Genomic DNA, 18,967 nt, shown 5'->3' with positions numbered 1-18,967 from the left:
CTCTTTTTTATATAATCTTCTTTATATACATAATATACATTTCACACAACACATGTACAAAATAAGAATATAAGAATGGCATACGAGAATAAAGGAAAAAACAAACAAACTGGAAAAATGAATCGGAGTGATTTAACGTTAGTCATATACGGCTACATCAGTCGCACAAACAACTGCTCGGAAGTGAGCTAAAACAGCTACATTGAATGCTATGTCATGTTGTGTGTTGTTCATAGTGCTGTAGTTTTAGTTGATTAGTGTTATAAGTGTATGTCTTTCATAAATTAAAACGTTCAAAAGTCCAGTTTCTCCTGCTCCCGGTAACAATAGTTACACTCAATTTGGTTTTTAGCATATTTTCTTACATTTACGCATTCCAACTTAACAACAGAATTCCATTAAATTGAACAGTGTAATTTTTAACTAAATTAAATGAATAAAACTATTATTATTTAGTTAAAAACTACTCCAATTAATTTGATGGAATTTTGTTATGAAATTGAAATGCTCATTAATGATTTGAGTGTTTATATATCTTAGTGATAGACCAATATATTGGGCAGGTCGATTAATCATCCAATATTTGGCCATTTTTAGATTATCGGCACTTGTGAATAACTGCCTGCTTGGCCGATTCCCTCTTGTGTCAGTTTCAAAATCTCCCGTCAGCCAATGAATAATGCACATTTTTCAGTATTTGCGGTAACATTTGAGTAAATGTAGGGAAAGTAAATCTGCATAAATTTCCATAAATGTTTTGCATCTCATTAAATTGCATTATATATACAGTATGTTTATAGCTTTCATTGAGTATCAGCCACCTAGCGCTCTAGATATCTGTATCTACAAACCGATATTGGTCAATCACTAAAATATTGGCATAGTAAGCTTAGTTTAATTGCTTTTCTTTTGTATTTTCTGATTATATTACACAGTTTTACCTAAAGTTTTCTAAGGGGGAAAAACTAAAAAAGCTTTATATTTGCTCTAAAAACTGTTGAAAAGAATTATAACTACTACAGTGTGCATTTCTTTCCACATATGCATTTCTTTACACCTGTAATTTTTTGTTGTTGTTACATTTTATGTATGAGTGTGTGTTTTTCATTGATTGTGCTTGGCAGTTTAAATGCTGAGGGTGCACGAGCTAACTCATCCAGCTAACAACCACACACTTGAGAGGCAGTGTGTGTATTTGTCCAATCGACATCATTTCCTTTTTGTTACCTTTCCCCCTTTCTCCAACATTTACACATTTACATACACACTGACCCGCTCACTATTACTCTCTCTCTCTCTCTCTTTCCCTTTCACACAGTAACATTTTTGTTTGCTGTATACAGTCATTTGTTCTGCAGCAAAACTAATAATTTACTAACTCTTCAAACAATGAATTTACAAAAACAACACAGCAATTCTGGATCAGCAAGTGTGTCAGTGGGTTTGGTAAACAGTATCAGAGTGTGATTTGTGTGTGTGTGTGTGTGTGTGTGTGTGTTTCCTGGGTTAAATGCCAGGTTTTTGTAAAATCATGAGAGGATGAGAATAAACCCCACTGAACTGATGCTACATAAATTAACACGTATATCAAATATTTCTCTGGATCAACAAAAATGAGTAAACAATGAAAGGTTTGATCGCTCTACTCTTTCGTGAGAAGCTCTGTGGTCTTTGGCTCATTCTTGGCTTGCGTCCCCCAATTATGACACTCAAATATAGGGGTTGTCCATATTTGAAGAACATGCTATTACAATTCAAATGGTGCTATTGTTTCAGTTGGTTCCTTTCCAGGTTTTGTGTAGTTAGAAATGTATACGTAATTTAAAGAAAAAACAAAAGGGAACAAAAATCTCCCTTTGCATGAATTATCTTTCCAGAAAAATACTGACGTCTCATTGTTTTTTTTTCTTTAGAAGGGTCCATACGTAAGAAAGTTCAAAGCCCTCTTCATTCCAGTTATGCTTTCTCAGTTTGCACCAGCAGTGTGAGAGAGCTCTACTTCCTGTCCGTTTCCCCCAATGTCCAGCACTGGGTTTATAAAGAGCTACCCCTGTGCGTTTTCATCAACACATGACGCTGTCATTGTAGTCTTTTGTAAGTGTAATTTGGAGTCCAATTATCATCTCAGTGTAAGACCAGCAATAATAAGAGGGGGAGTAACGTTGTGAGCACGGTCCAGGATGCTACTGAAATTGCAGAGTTTGTCCGCGTGCTTTTCTGTACTTCAGGAAGAGCAACGACTGGATCGTCTGTAAGAGAAAGAACAGCTATTTCAGTTTTTTGTAGTCGGAGATTGCGTATACATCAAAAAGGCCAGAATCATACTTAACGCATGTACACAAATATCAAATTCTTGGCCAATGTAACGCACATGCATACTTGCAAGAACACAGATTAAGTATTTATAGTAAGTATGGAGATGACAGAAGATTGGCGAATGCATTGCGAGTGTGCGGTCCAATTTTCTATACTTGTGTTCTTGTGTTACTTTTGCAGTAACAAACCTCAGTACTCAAATAAGGCCAGAAACATACTTTACGCAAGTATGCAAGTTTGAAAATGATGAAGCTTATCAAAGCAGATAGTTTCTGCTAACGGACACAATAGTGCCCCTTGTGGCAACACTGAGAATGCCAAGTGTAATTACATTGTTTATGGATTGCATTTTTAATGCAACAATGCATGAAATCAAGTTTGCGTAGCAAGAGACATCTGCGTTCAAGTATATTTCGGGCCTTACAGAGACTTTGAGTTTTGAATGCTAATCATTGTTACCGTACCTGCTGGTAACCGATTGGATGGTGTGTGGGCTCCTCCCTCTGTTCCCACCTTGGCTCCACCTCCTGTGCCAACCCTGGCTTCTTGGGAGCCTGAATAGAAAAAAAAACCAACAAAGTTAAAACATGTGCCAACTAAAATGCAAGACATGCAATTTTAAGATCTGCCGATTCAACACACCACCAGGTGGCCATACTCACCATCATTGGCAACTACGTTCACTTTAAGCCTCATACACTCCTGTCCATGGTGGTGCAGTGGTTTGGCTGTAAGATAAAGAGGACGAGTGTCAAGATGGAGGTAAATTAAAGGATGATGGAAGGAGGTAAAAGGGTTGCAGATAGGTTAATTAGAAACAAGGGTAATAGTGTAAGATGTGTAATGGCTAATCCACTTCTCCTTAGATTACTTGAGGTTTAAGTTGAAACCATCTGGACCAGTGACCTGATCTGATCTGTCCTACAACAGGGGAGGACTAACTGTACTACTTCTTCAGTCACCTACACAATAGAGTTTACACTGCATTGAAGAACTCTGAAAATCCATTGATTTCAGTTTGGATAGTGAATTGTAAGGCTTAATGTTTCATCTTGCTACCAAAATCTAGAGAAAATCAAACCGTTTTGCAACACAATCTGAAGCAGGCATCCATAGACCAATGGGAATTTCAGAGAGGCAGGTATTTTTAGATAAACAATTTGTTGTATTCACTTAATTTCAAACGTTCTCAGATCCTTCTACTCCCCCAAAATTGATCTAATGCTTTCCTATCCTTCAAACCCCTGTCAAAGCTTCCTCTTGTGTGCAAACGCCCTTAACCATTCCATTAAAAACGGCATAATGTTTATATTCCTTTTTAGCAATACTGTTTCCTAGAGGGGTTTGGTTTTGATTCTCGATTCTGCCATTGTTAATTCTAGAATTCAATATTCCAGCCCACAAGCTCGCTAAAATGGCTCCTTGTGTTTTCAACTGCCCAATGTCCTCCAGGATAGCCTACGGGGATGCCAAATAGGACACGTAACTGTTTTGTTGCCAGTTAAGCCAGCCACAATATGGATTAGCTTCAAATGCAATGCATGTATTCATTACTGTGGTGCTAAATACAGCTCAAATGTGACTCACAGGCTTACTATTAATTGCACGGTTTGTATGGCAATAAATCTATAACTGGAGTTAGAAGTGTGCTAGTTGCCTTTTCCGGACGTTCAACCTAGTTTTCATTTTCAGTATACAATTTTTTTAAATGATCCAACATAAACGTAGTTCTCTTGTATTTACATACTGTACATTCACTTCGCTCAGGCAAAGAGAAACTTTTTAAAGCCTATACTCACAGATATAGTAGTAGCTTTCTCCCTGTCGGAATTCTTTTCCCAGAGTGAACGGAGTGAAGCGCTGGAACTTCTCGGAAAACTTCTCAGGTGCGTGTGGGGCGAATGGGTGGCCGCATTCCCAGCGCATCTGGTCGTAGGACTGTGGACGGCAGGAATTGTAATCTTCATGTTCAACCATGTAGAGCACGTAACGCTCCGCGTCCTGCGACGGTACCTCACCCAGTGGGTAGTGTGGGCACACAATGTCCAGATAGTCATTCAACCGTACCTCAACCGCATAGTCATCCCATCGGAACCTAAAACAATAAGAGAGATTTTGTAAAGACTTTTTGTAAGGAACATCCTAGTTGTATGATTAAAGCAAAACTTCATATCAGTGATTTCTATTTAAGATGGTTCACATTGCACCAACAAACGTCAACATATGCCAACATATGAAACATTTTAAAAGGTTGCTTTTAAGGATTTAAAATATTGAGAAACAAATAAATTTCTTACTGCCCCAACAAACACCAACCATGATTAAGCACTGATAAAAAAAAAAACATTTGAATTTTGTGTTTGTTAACATTTGTTGGGGCAATGTGAACTAGCCTCAAGGCTAAATAGGACATAAAGTATGAACAATAAAGCATATTTTATCAACACAAAAAGAACATTTTCTGTGACAAGATCAAGCAGAAAAACAAGAAAACTGCAATGATGCCACTACCAATGGTGACAAGCAGAATTCTTAATTTAGAGAACTTTTATAGAATGTCTGACTTGAATGCCAAGCCTGACACAATCACATTTTCAATTGCCCTCACATTGATTTTGATGCCATCTCAAAGACGAATCGCAAATCACAAACGGACAAAACCAGAGAAGAAAAACCGAAAGCATAAATAGGGAACAAATGAGAGACAGATGAGTACCTTGATTTCTTTATACGACAAGAGATGGGACAGATGCATAAAAATAGATCATTATAAACATGGTTTTATTGATTAAACTGTTGTCTGCAGTCACAGAATTACCAGTGAGAATGACAGGAACTTGGATGCGTTGACATGAATGTGTGAGTTTATTGATCTTGCTCGTCTCGTGAGAGCAGAGTCTTATTTGCGCAAAGACATCAGCAATTTGTTGGGTTGCATCAATAGGTGATGACTATTGACTATACACACACACACACACACACACACACACACACACACACACACACACACACACACACACACACACACACACACACACACACACACACACACACACACACACACACACACGTAGTGTTTCCATGTTTTATGGGGACTTTCCATAGACATAATGGTTTTTATACTGTACAAACGTTATATTCTATCCCCTAACCCTAACCCTAACCCTACCCCTAAACCTAACCCTCACAGAAAACTTTCTGCATTTTTAAATTTTCAAAAAACATAATTTAGTATGATTTATAAGCTGTTTTCCTCATGGGGACCGACAAAATGTCCCCACAAGGTCAAAAATTTCGGGTTTTACTATCCTTATGGGGACATTTGGTCCCCACAAAGTGATAAATACACGCTCACACACACACACACACACACACACACACACACACACACACACACACACACACACACACACAAACACAAACACAAACAGTGAAATAAATCTGCGTTTCATCCGCAGCCTTTGACACATTCCCTTATTCATTAGAGATAAACACACGCACTTCGACTGACAAGAGTCATACACACCCTGTCTATGCCACACTCCTCCCTTTCATTTGACACACAGAGGAAAGCGATGGAGACAGTCTGCCTGTCTGCTCCTCTCCACTCTTCCCTCCATCATTTGTTTCATTCTCTGTTCTGCTGGCAGTTTACTATCTCTGTTTATGTGCAGCCCACTGATGCCCTCATTTATTTATTCATCCTTTTAGCCATCCATCATCGGATGTCACTTTAGATTCCATATGTTGGTTTCTGAGATCAGCTCAGTTTCAGACTCTTACATTCTGAGCTTGATATCATCCAAACATTCAGCATGTCTGAAATCAGATAAAATAACTTTTTGGGCACCCTGGGCACCACTTATTGGATGGTGATTAGGTTCACTTGTTATGCTCTCAAAAATCTTTTTTTGCGCCATCTTATTTTTCGTAGTTTGATGGATATTACAGATCATGTTTTACTTGTCGTTTATCAATTTTTACATTCTATGAAGGGGTGCTTGCCAGAGCAAATCTCGTTTCCTCGAAACTGTGATATTGTGGGGGCTTGCCAGGGCATTGAGTGGTTCTTGTCATGTTCCTATTTGGTTGCTAATGTGTTCTGTATGGTTACTAGGTGTTTGTTTTACTTTCCAAAGTCAAGAGGAAATCTCTAACCCTAGGTATAAACAATAGTAATAGTAATAAACTTGCCCTCGCAGCACCACTTATTAACACTGTTATGGATCTGTTGATGTTGTAACATCAAATAACAAAACCTCTCAAGTTCCTAACCAAGCTTGACATCCTTCTATTTTCTGGAGAATTTTAGCTTTTCTCCCGGTCTGGTGGACACAACAGTAGCTTTGTTACCCAGAGTGGGTGTTTCGGTCCATGTGTGACTACATCCACACGTCTGCTTTATGATCAAAGTCTGTAAGTGGGTCTCTCTCTTTTTCTTGTTTGTTGATGGTGGGACCCCCTGGTCTTGGGACAGACGATATGGCTCCAGACCCCTTCTACACGGCACGCACGCACACACGCACGCACACATGCACAGCTTTTAACTGGCTTGCTGCTTTCACTCGCTGCAGATGCAAACAGTGACTCCCAGTCACACACTTCAATTCTCTTGAGACTTCGTACAGAAGTCGCACACTGATCCGGGCGATGACGACTTTGTTTGATGAATGAAGCAAATATACCCCCTCCCCAATAACAATTTACATAACTCACATTCTTTAACAGCAGTCACAATATGCTTAAGAGCAGTCATCTGGCACTCCAACACAACCACACACACACCCTGTTAAAGCCCTGATTAAAATCTGTTTGGTGGTATGGCCCCAATGTGTTTATCAAAAGGGTGTCAGGAGGGGGGGGGGCAATTAAAACACAAAGAGTGAAATTAAACTGGCCCCAGAGGAGGGCAATTATGCAGCTCCCCCCTCCACCCAAGGGGTCTGGGAGTCAGAGTGGAGGGTGGGAGAAACCTGTGGGGGATGGAATCTCCTTCAATAGAGGGGTCAGCGGGTGTCCCCACGGCAATGTCTTCGCAAATCTACAGTTACTTTATCAATGGCTTTATTCATGCATTAATGCGCCATTCGCTCATTTTAATTAATTCCTCACACACATACAGGCCTATACTTCATCTGTAACACCCGCTGATGTTCATTACCCATCCATGTTTTGTGCTTTCTCACGTTTTATCAAGTCATGACAATTAAGCACTTTCTACCCAAATTCTCATTATTGTAATTTTCTTTGCACTCTTTTTAGTCATAGGGAAATTAAAGATACATTTTTAACTAGATTGTTTAATTTTTCTTAATTTAATTTATTTATTTATTTAGAGTGATTCAATTTTCGGATGAAATATGACCTGCACATGTTGGTTTACGAGACTCACCCATTATAAGTTTATAAAAGAAATTAGAGGGACTGAATGAACTTTTTTTAGAGGGACTAAATTAACTTCATGTTTGATTTATGAAGACCGAAACCAGGCAGATGAATATGTGGGTGCTTGTGGGTCACGTCCGTGCTTACCGGAATGCGTGATAAGCTAATGTTCTTTAATCCTGAACTCACTTTCTGCCAAAATCATCAGCAGAGCGCTCGGTCAGGAGGACTGACTTGGTATCAAACGTGCAACTGTAGGGTTAATCTGAGGTCTCTTAAACTTTAGTTCAAAATTTATTGTTGTTGTTGTTCTTTTTTACCCCCTTTCTATGTCTTTCTATCAGTTGGCCTCTCCTCCCTCTCCCTTTCTCATTTCAACACTCTATCACTCACTGGAATGTTGGAGCTCGGGGAGGGGTGGGTGATCAGTCGAGGGGTGAGAGGTTGAGGAAATGCTCTGAGTCAGCAGTATAGACCTTAACACACACTTATAACCAAACACAAACAGAGATGTAGGGAGGTTGGTTAGTACTCTAACAAAATGTGCGAGTTAAAATTATTTCCATATTCACCTGTTTGGGGTAGGTTTGGCAGGGAGGTTCTGGGGACAATTTGTCCTCAAAGTATAGCAAGGTAAACCCACACACAAAAACACAGCAACAATAGGTCGGCCAACATCTCTGTCATCTGATCTGTGATCTTTTGTAACTTTCACCACCTGATATTACAATCTAAAGGTAATTAACAAAATTCTGACCCCCGATCTATTCTTATGTCCATCATTCACGCCAACCTCTCCACACACCTGCATTGTCTTTCTAAATTGACTATGTCATTAGCCCTAAAACTCAAGCGGATCGTCTCCCCCATGCCATTTTAATTCACTGCTAATGCAAGCAATATCATTCCGGGTGACTGGTTCGGAATGCAGTGCGGCTGGATCATCGGGTGCTCTGTGCGCCGGGATTACTCTGCCTAGGTTGCCAAGGGGGCCAGGGGCCTCATTTGGCTTTATGCAAGCAGAGAGAGAGAGAGAGAGAGAGAGAGAGCAAGCAGAGGGGCCCATAGCAAGCTCTTTTATTGTTGTGAAAAACAGCCAGAGCGTTACACTAGAGTGGTTCTGATGTAAATGTAACAAAGTCCGATAAGAGAGATCGAAAAAAGGAAAACAGAGGGATAGACAAGAGAGATAAAGACCAAGTAAGAATAAATCACGAGACATTATAAGGAAAGGTAGAAAGAAATGTTTGAAAATGTTAGGGAAGGAAAGGTTTGGTTTGGAAAAGGAAGGAAAGGAAAACCAAAAGGAAAAAGTTAGTAAAGCAAAGATTTGGTTTTAAAAGGAAAGGAAAAGGGAAGGAAATTAAAAGGAAATTTTTGGTTTAGAAAGAAAAATGAAAAGTTTGGTTTAGAAAGGAAAGGAAATGGATAGTTAGGAAAGCAAAGATTTGGTTTGAAGAGGAAAAGAAAAATTTGGTTAAAAAAGGAACAGGAAAATTCAATGAAAAGGAAATATTTGGTTTGAAAAGTACAGGAAAAAGAAAGAGAGGTTTGGTTTGAAAAGAAAAGGAAGGAAAAATGGAAATAGTTAGGAAGTGAAAGGTTTGTTTGAAAAGAAAAAGGAAAGGAGAAGGAAAAGTTTGGTTGAGAAATGAAATGGTAAAGGAAACTGTTAGGAAGGCAAAGATTTAGTTTAAAGAGGAAAGGAAAAGGAAAGATTAAGGAAATGGAAAGGAAAGGTTTGGTTTGAAAAGTACAGGAAAAAAAATAAAGAAAAAAGAAGGAAAGGATTGGTTTGAAAAGGAAAGAAAGTTAAATGAAAAAACAAAAGGTTTGAAAAAGTTAGGAAAGGAAAGGTTTGGTGTGAAAAGGAAAGAAAAAGGAAAGTAAAGGTAAAGGTCATGAAAGGAAAGATTTGGTTTGAAAAGGAAGGGAAAAGGGAAAGGAAAAAGAAAGATTTGGCTTGAAAAAGAAAGTTAAAGCACAGGAAATGAAAAGGAAAAGGAAGGAGAGGTTTGGTTTGAATAGAAAAGGAGTTCTGAAAAATATAGGAAATTGGAAAAAAGGTTTTTAATTAGGAAAGGTAAGTTAGGAAAGGTTTGGTTTGAAGGGAAAGAAAAGGTTTGGGTTTAAAAGGAAAGGAAAATGTCTTTTGTTTGGATTTTCTCAAAAACTTGCTTTATACTGTGCAGGTGTAAGAGACATTAACACAAAGAGGAGAGGGGGAAGAAAGGAGACAAAAAGAGAGAAGAATCTTTTGATACATCAGCACAGGCTGCTCTTGTGCCTGTCCGGGTCCTGACTCAGACCCGTCCCACTCTTTCATTTTTTTCTTCTATCCTTCCATCTCTGCCCACTCTCTCTCTTTCCTTCCTCAGTCTGTCTCTCAGTGCTCAATAAGCCTGTTTGATCCCCCATTCATTCTCCCTGCAAACCCACCCCAGATGCTCTCATCTAATCAGGGTCCATATAGTTGGAATTCGAGGCATGTTAAGTTAGTGACCTACGTTTGTGGACACTAACTCTGGCCCATGCCATTGCCATGGCAACCAAAATCCAACCAGTTCGCCCTTTAACAAGACCATATTCCACACAAGGTTTTTTTTTTTCAATCCATCTTGTTTTCATACATCCTCTCCTCATCAATCTTTTTTATTTTCCTTCAATTCGCTCAACCTTTTGTCCGTCTGCTTCATTGATCAACTTGTCAGATTAGCCTTTTCAAAAATGTAACTCTTTACTTTCTTTCATACAAGAATGGCTAAGTAGCACCTGATAAAGATCTACTCAAAGATAACAGTGTTTGCATTCTCATCCAATGATCCATAAGAACAGCCCTTTCAATTTTTTTTTACTTAATATAATCCTGTAACGTAAAGTGTGTATGATCAGTGCTGCATTTCTAAACTCCTTAACTGTGAGTATACTTAAAAGGTGCTTCAGGAAATAGTGATCTAACTCCTTATTTGTCCAGTCTATCATACAAAACACAGACCCTGTACTAACCGCCTGGCACCAATGTCCTCTCATTGATAAATAAATTGTATAATTGATAACATGGGAAAAACAGGGTTATTAAAGGGATAATTGAGAAAGATGACTTGATTATAATACATAAGGCATCTCATTTCACTATGAAAATATCCTCAGTAATTCCTTGCATTGTTTAGGAACAGGCTCAGCCACCCTTCAAGGGGGAGTTGCCTCTTGCACCATCCCGTCACCACACGCTGTAATAACATGCATCCGATGTGTCGTGGGAATGGACCTTCATCTCAAAAAACAGTCCCATTAAAGAGCAGGACAAACAACAAGACCATGAATCAAAAACCTGACGTTGGTGCTGCGATTATGACAACAAGTGCCCAACACAACAACATGACACAAACATACCGATACACTCACACAAACTTAATGGCCCGTTACCATCCTTTGTGTAGCCTAAAATAACTTAGCATATGATCGCAAACGACATTTAAAACCCTCACGCACATAAACCTTAAGATGGTATGAAGAAAGTATTCAGGGTTCGTTTGCGAGTAATGGCTATTGATTTTAGAAAGTCACTGACTTGCTTACAAATAAGAGCAATACATTATGAAATATTATAGAGTGGAGCATACCTTGATGTATATTCATGACATGACATGACTTTATTTTTGATTTTATTCATTTCCATTTTTTTTTATATTTCAAATCACCTGATATTTCCAGCTAATCAAAAATGTTTCAAGAATGAGATGACAGGGAGTGAAAGGGATGACCATGAGAATACACAAAGATTCTGGGAATTCTAAAGGAGTAAAATAAATGAGTGAGCAGCTGTAAGATAAAACGGAAAGATAACAGCATTACTGCAGGTGTAAAAAAATGGGCGAGTCTCCTTTAAGATGCAGAGAGAGATATATGGAGGGGTGGGGATAGGGGGGCGTTTAATAATATGTTTTTCCAATATTGAGCAGTAGATAATACTCAAGAAATGACATTCTTAATCACTTTAACTTGTGTACATGGAAGTGCATGTCTGAAACTTGTGTAAGAAGCAAGCTGCTTGCGTGAGCGAGTGTGTGAGAAAAGTATTGTTTATTGTACGCACAGGATGTGCAGTTTTCCCGGGAAAACACTTGGCCAGGAAACTCACGCTTAACAAGGAAAAGGCAGTCTCTTCGCGAAACAGATATACGCACTGCCCCCTTGAAAACCTTTGAACACAGTTCACTAATTCGCTTGCTCATTTAGGTCTGTATTCTCAATATGGTGTGAGCAAATCAGTTCAGGTCAAGTAAATCTCACATGATTTTAAAAATATCACATATTTCACACATATTAATCAAACACTTCTGGCCTGTTGGGACTAGATGTAGCAGTCTACTGGAGAAGATTATCATGGGTCAACAATCTTAGGCAGATTCAATTCACAAGACTAAAGATTAAGCGAGCAGATTGCGATCTGGAGAAAGGAGGGAGGGAATGGAGAATTACTAGAAAGGAGGATGAGGATGGACTAGTTGGAAAAATCACTGGTTTCTGCATTATTTCCAAGAAAATAAAAGGACAGAGAGTCATCAGTGGGTCTAAACAGAAAGAAATCCGCACACTTTTTTCACATTTTCTATGTCAGAGAATCTGCGGAATTGTGTGGAATGGCTTTAAACATCGTTAAATGTGTTTAACGGAACCAAAGTCTTTCTAGCAAGTCAGTCCACTGTCGGCCATCTTTGGAGCGCTCTCTGGAGGCTATTTCAAGTCATGACAGTGCAGCTCCTATTGATTTGAATGGAGAAAGACTAAAAGAAAATCTCAAAAATGGATGGTCAAGTTTACGATCAAAGAACATATTTCAAATCAGGACAATACTGGAATCATAAATTGTGATTATTTACCTCATATTACCCTAAAAAAAAAAATATTTTCCTGGCTTGTTTAGCTAAAGAGCATGCACATTCTCAAATTGATTGACAGGCGATGTCTGTATCTAAAAAGTGATTGGCTCTTTTACCTGTAAGGTGTGACTTCCTTTCTACATCCATTGACCGTTGGCACTTAGAGCTTCTTGGTTGGGCATTCATTTAAATAGAAGTGCCCCGTCTCTGCTAAACAGTCACAGACGGAAGCGAGCATATGAAACTTTTATTAGAAATGGATAAAGAAACACACAAAGTGCAGTGGATTTGTACTTTGTGAATATTTGCCATTTGGTGGGAATCTTTAGAATATATTAAACTGAAATTATCTTGAACACTAGCAACACTTTATGACCAGTGAATATTAATAAATGTTCTAAGAGCAGTATGTGATTAAGGATCTTTTAAATTATTTTGATTTACACTGATTTACAAGTGAAGACCGATTCAGAACGATTTGTGTATCCGTTCAAACAATTCATTTGAAAGATCTGACTAAAACTAATCATTTCTTCACAGAACAGACATCACTATGGCTTGTGAGCAAATTATACATTTCCATGACTTTTCCATTATTTTGAAATTCTATTTATTTTCCACTCCTGGTAAACACAAAGTAAAAAAAAAAAAAAAGAAGATATTTCCAGATTTTTCATGACCGTAGGATCCCTGAAGCAATTTATTCTAGCATTATAGCAGTACAACAACACAGAAATTCAAGATGGTAGTGGTACAAAAGCTACAGCAGAAGTATAATGGAGGAAAGAAGAGAAAAGAGGGGGATTTTTCCACCAGGGAATGGATGGCAGAGTGGACCAGTTCGATTTGAATCACCTGAAGTAATGCTGTGTGAGTGATCATACAGTACACACATTTAAAGGTGGTGTAGTTATAATACATTTAGGGCAAAGATATGGTTTGGGTGGTGGAGCTGGGGGGTGTTTTCCAGCACAGCACAGATAAGGTGAAAGAGGGGAGAAAAGGGGAGTAAAACAGGCTCTGGTGGTTATGCCTGCAAAAACCAATAAAGGACCAAGGCAATGAAATAAATTCAACACCTCGTTCTCTTTATTCTTCCTTCTTTTACAGAGGGAAAGGAAATAAGGACAGGAACTGAATAAAAAGATGAAAAGCAATAGCAAGTAAGGGTGAGATAAAAGGTAGAGAGGGAACAGGGGCAAAGCCAGACAGACCAGAAGAATAAAGCGGAGACCAGGAAGGAGGGGGGAGAGAGGTGGACTTGAGTGGCGGCCTCCCTATTTGAAGACCACCGGAGACTGAGAGACTACATAAAGTGAATGGCACTTCATCACTCACTCTCTTACTGTCACTCTAACACGCATACACACAGATCTGATGAGTTTAATGCTAAGTGACATGCAGACAAAAGAAAAATAGCACTTCATCACTGGTTTCTATCTCCACTTCTCTCCTTACACACATACAGATGCACGCAGTGACAGACATACAGCATGAATGACACTTCATCTCGCCAGCGAACTCTGCCCCACGATTGGTCACACTAGCACCGTTTTTGTTCCGCCACAGATCTGTGGTGGGAACGTGCTAATTTGGCTGGAACATATAACAAAAAAGCACTTAGCTGGCAAAACCCCACAAGCAAAGCCCCATTCCCTTGGAAGAAAAAAAAATACAATTGAATGGGACATTTTGGGTAGAAATGCAAGAAAGCCCAGATTCTGGCTCAATTAAACCATGTAAAAGGCCTCTTTTGTAGGGTGAAACCGTAACACAATGGGGTGACGGCAGACAAGCGGAAAAGAAAAAAAAATGTGAGGAGGTCGGAGAGTTTTGGGATACAGATGGATAGGGAAAGCGTGAAATGATTGAAGGAAAGAGTTAAAGAAAAAGGAGCAGAGGAGTGGGTGAACTTTGTACCAGTAAACCATGCAGTACAGGGCACAGAGCCAGGGAAAAGGGAGGAGGTTTGGGAAAGACAGGTAGGAAAGAGAGGCCAAAGGAGGAGAAAAAAGGGAAAAGAGAGAGAACAAATAGAAAGCAAATGAATCTCTATAAGCCTTTGAGAGCTCATACAATAACAAGACCAAGAGTAACACTAACAGAAAACATTCAGCAACCATAGAACTGATATTAATGGATTACAGTGACCGACTGGCTGTATGGTGGTTCTTTCAAATGGTGTAAATACAGAAAAACAGTAAAAGTGTAACTTTTGGTAATTGCTACTTACTTTGTTTACTCTGCACTGTTTTTTTCTTCTTCATTTTCATTTTATGTTGCACTAATGATATTTGATTTGTTAATCAGCCATTATGACCACATAATGCTCTACAAAGCCAACATACTGTTATTCTACAGACATGGTTTAGGGCTTTTCCAAAATCTGTAAACCGAGACCAAATCTCCTCTAGAGCTTTCAAGCTACATCCACCAAACTTGGCACAGACCTTCAGACTGTTCTGACCTGGGTTGCTAAAACGTGTTTAACTGATCGTAATCACAGTTTTCGCAAAAATCCAATAGACTTACATTGAAATGTAATGTCTTAGTTTGAAGTATTGTTATTTTACTTTATTTTACTCTGCACAATTTATCATTTTAGCATCTATGTTAGTAACAATTTTGTAATGCCAAAGAAATGTCATTCCAATCAAGCAAACAAAACTGAAATGGAGAAACACACTTAACTCTCTACAAGTGTGTACCAAAAAGTTAGGCTAACTGAGGAAATTTGGTTAATAAATATATGAGTGAGTCAGTACATCCTAACCCAAGCACTGGCTTACAACTACAAACTCGGACACTCCTTATTCACACATACAGTGTTGCATTAGATAAACTATTGAATTTGAGCAACGCTACTACACATGTGTTACCAACAAGCAGCAGCAAGCGTAACAAGAGCATGCACCAACAAATTAAAACATGCAGGCTTACTTGACCTGACACAGAATCACCTCTACAGCCTAAAAAAACACGCTCAGCTGCAGTGGATATCGACCCTGGAGTCAACCTTCCCCAAAGGCACAAACACATCTAAACACACACATGCGCTGTCAACCATGTGCATCGGAGGTATGAATGCATAAACAACACACAAATGCAATCCGTTATATATTCCTGGAGTTCGTGGAATTAAATTTGCCTGATTTTTTTAATAAGAAATAAATTAATTGGGCATTTAAATAAATAAATAAATAAATAAATAAATAGAAAGAAAGAAACAAAGAATGACAGAGCATTTCCCCAACCCCTCAGATATTTCTGTGAAAACCAGATTAGATAACACAGAGAGAAATATTTAGATCTGAAATAGTACGTTTAGTAGGGATTACACTTTTATTCGATGAAATGATCGCTGTTGTTTGGCCATTGATGTAACCTTTGCATCTGCTGAAGCAAACACATCTCTTGTTCTGGGCTTATACTGTACGCCTTTCTCAGAAGAACAGATAGGATAAATCTGTGTGTTTGAGTGTGGAGGGGGCGGACACTCTGTTGCTTCAGGCTTTTTTTTTTTCGGTTATCAGCTTTACCTGTTGCATTCTGTGTACAATAATTCACAGTCGCTGCAATTGTGGCCTCTAAATACTGGCACCACATACTCAGATCACTGTAACTCAACATGAAAGGAGTCATTTTTAATATTGATAAATCAGATTCATTTGAACAAATCGGTTTGTTTAATGGAGCTGTTCAAAAACATCTGTTCGCTGGTTCTTGAGTCACCACCTGAAAGGGTTGTCAAAAGTCAATGCGTGACATATAATGTGTCTGTTTTTTGTAGTTTAAACACATATTTAGCCAAACATTTCCCCCCCCCAGATTTTCTACCAATGTGACAATCCAATTCAGTTAGAAATGAAGCGTATCAACCCTCTCAAGAACAATTATTTGTCTCCTTTCAGCGAGTTTTGCAATCCAGCACCAGCCGTCAGCTTTGAGCGTAACAGTGCGTATCATTCAGAGGAACTCTCACTCAGCATCCATTGAATATTTCAACACAGTGTTGACTCATTCAGCAGTAAAAACTCCCCTTGTATTTTTCCCCATGTAAATAAAAATTCTCTCATCATTTCCTTACCCTCATGACATCCCGTATGTATACGGCTTTCTTTCAGCAGAACACAAATGAAGATTTTTAGAAGAAATCGCAGCTCTGTAGGTCCATACAACGCAAGTGTGACCAAAACTTTGAAGCTCCAAAGAGCACATAAAGGCAGCAATTACGACTCCAGTGGTTAAATCCACGTCTTCTGAAGCGACCCAATCGATTTTGGTTGAGAACAGACCAAAATATAACTATAAATCTTGACATCAACAGTCTCCTTGGCAATCATGATTTCAAACTTGATTACACTTTCTAGCACCATCTAGCGTTCAAACACTAGGAAGTGTAATCAAGCTTGAAATCTTAATCTTGCCTAGAGACCGCAATGGCCAGATGTACATTGGAAAAGGTGTTCATCCACCCAGAATCGATTGTATCACTTCAGAAGATGTGGATTAACACACTGGAGTATTTTAAGATGCCTTTATGTGCTTTTTTGGAGCTTCACATTTCTGGTCACCATTCACTTGCATTATATGGACCTTCACAGATGAGATATTCTTCTAAAGGTCTTTGTTTGTGTTCTGCAGAAGAAACAAAAGTCATGCACATCTGGGATGGCATTAGGGTGAGTAAATGATGAGAGCATTTTCATTTTGGGGTGAACTGTTTCTTTAAATCCTGTTCTGGTCTTCCAGCATAAATTAACGACGTGTCATACGTCTAAGAAAAGAGTGAAGGGACAACAGATTAGATTAAATAATTATGCTCCTAATCATGAATGACCATAAAGTTGGTGGGACATAATTTTAAAAGTTACTGTTCATTTAAACTGTACGAGAATGAGCACAGTCAGCGCACACACTGGCAGGCATCAGCTCCTTTGAGAAGTAGAGATTTCTGAATCAAATCCGCTGTACAAGCAGAGGTAAACAAACAGTCCAGTGATGAATAAAAGACAGATGGCGCAAAAAGAGTTACTGGATTACGCAATCTGTTACAGGTAAAGATGCATCAACATCACAGCGGCGGCGTAACATTGAATCCAAGATACCACAATGTAAACAACACACGAGTCAGCAGCCCAAATACACTGAGCGTAACTGTATTAAGATTAAGCTAAAAAAATAAATAAAATATTTTAAATAAAAGGAGCAAAAAGTTATAACAATTTAAATCAACTGCGCTGCTCGAGTTCACAAAATGTATTTTGTTATTAACCAGCATTGTTTCAGATTTTATTTTTTTCTAAAAAAGGTAAAATTATAATAATAATACAAAATAAATACTTACTTGGGGTTGGTACTATTCCAGAAAACAGTGTGCCTCTCGGCAGAGACAAGGAAAGCGCATATACTCGCTCCGATGTATAAGAGCCACACCAGATCCATCATTGAAGCTCTGTAATTCAATCCAAGGACAGAAATTAACCAGCAATAGGTGGGGTAATTTCTTAGCTCCTTTTTCCCCGTACAGCCGTAACTGTTTTCTAGTTAGTTAATATTTGGTTTCTCCTCAGCACAATGTAAACGAACAAAAAAATGACAACTCAACAGATTTGCGCCTGCTATGTATCATGTCAGTTCTGAATGAAACTTTTTCCGCGTCGCACTTTGGTTTTGAGAAAAGAGCTTCGGACAGACCACGCCCACTACACCTCCAACAGCCAATGAGCACGCGGAATTTTATTCCCAACAACGGAGAAGCTATCGCTCGCTCTCTGTAGACACAGTAACACACAGACAGTTGAGCTCAACTCAGATTGAGGTTGAGGGATCGACTGTTATCATATTTTCCAAATATTCCAAGTGATATTTGAACATATCGATAAATTCGAGAGGCTTCCCGGAACACCTTATGATCGAACAGCCCGGGTTTCAAAATAAACAGTTTAATATCGATTCACTCGTTCCGAGAAAGCATTTAATTTCAGCGTTTACTAGCTAGAGCCTTATTGATTGGATATGAGCGAACTGTGTTAAACGATTCGTAAAGGCACCTTTTAACACTTTGGGGATAAATGCTTTTCATCTTCCCAAATCAACAAACGTTTGCATAAGAAACATGCCAACAAGACTTTCACACATACTAGTTATTCTTTGGTCAATCAATTAAAATGTCTTCATTTGCCCTCTCTAGTGTAAACAACGGATTACAGTTGATATTTGATGAAGCGATTAACATCCCAGAGAGCTTTTCCCAGTCAGATAACAATTGTTAAAGGGAAAGTTCACTCAATTTTTTTTTTTTTACTTTCTCATCATTTACTCACACTCATGCCATCCCAGATATGTCTGACTTTATTTCTTCAGCTGACACAAACAAAGAT

The 18,967-nt window shown here is 38.7% G+C and overlaps 1 protein-coding gene across 1 annotated transcript; it reads right to left on the bottom strand.

Annotated features, from left to right (window-relative positions):
- Positions 1–442: 442 nt before the first annotated feature.
- Positions 443–18,212, bottom strand: LOC127650604 (ephrin-A1-like). Its single transcript, XM_052136116.1, has 5 exons — positions 17,932–18,212; positions 4,116–4,411; positions 2,979–3,044; positions 2,781–2,870; positions 443–2,249 (listed from the first exon to the last, which is right to left on the bottom strand). Exons 1-5 carry the CDS (start codon positions 18,030–18,032, stop codon positions 2,125–2,127), a joined length of 678 nt encoding a protein of 225 aa, XP_051992076.1. The 5' UTR covers positions 18,033–18,212; the 3' UTR covers positions 443–2,124.
- Between the last annotated feature and the right edge of the window lie 755 nt (positions 18,213–18,967).

The sequence above is a fragment of the Xyrauchen texanus genome, chromosome 10 (genome assembly GCF_025860055.1).
Source record: "Xyrauchen texanus isolate HMW12.3.18 chromosome 10, RBS_HiC_50CHRs, whole genome shotgun sequence".
In the NCBI taxonomy this organism is placed as follows: domain Eukaryota; kingdom Metazoa; phylum Chordata; class Actinopteri; order Cypriniformes; family Catostomidae; genus Xyrauchen; species Xyrauchen texanus.
This window is presented reverse-complemented; position numbering and strand designations above follow the sequence as displayed.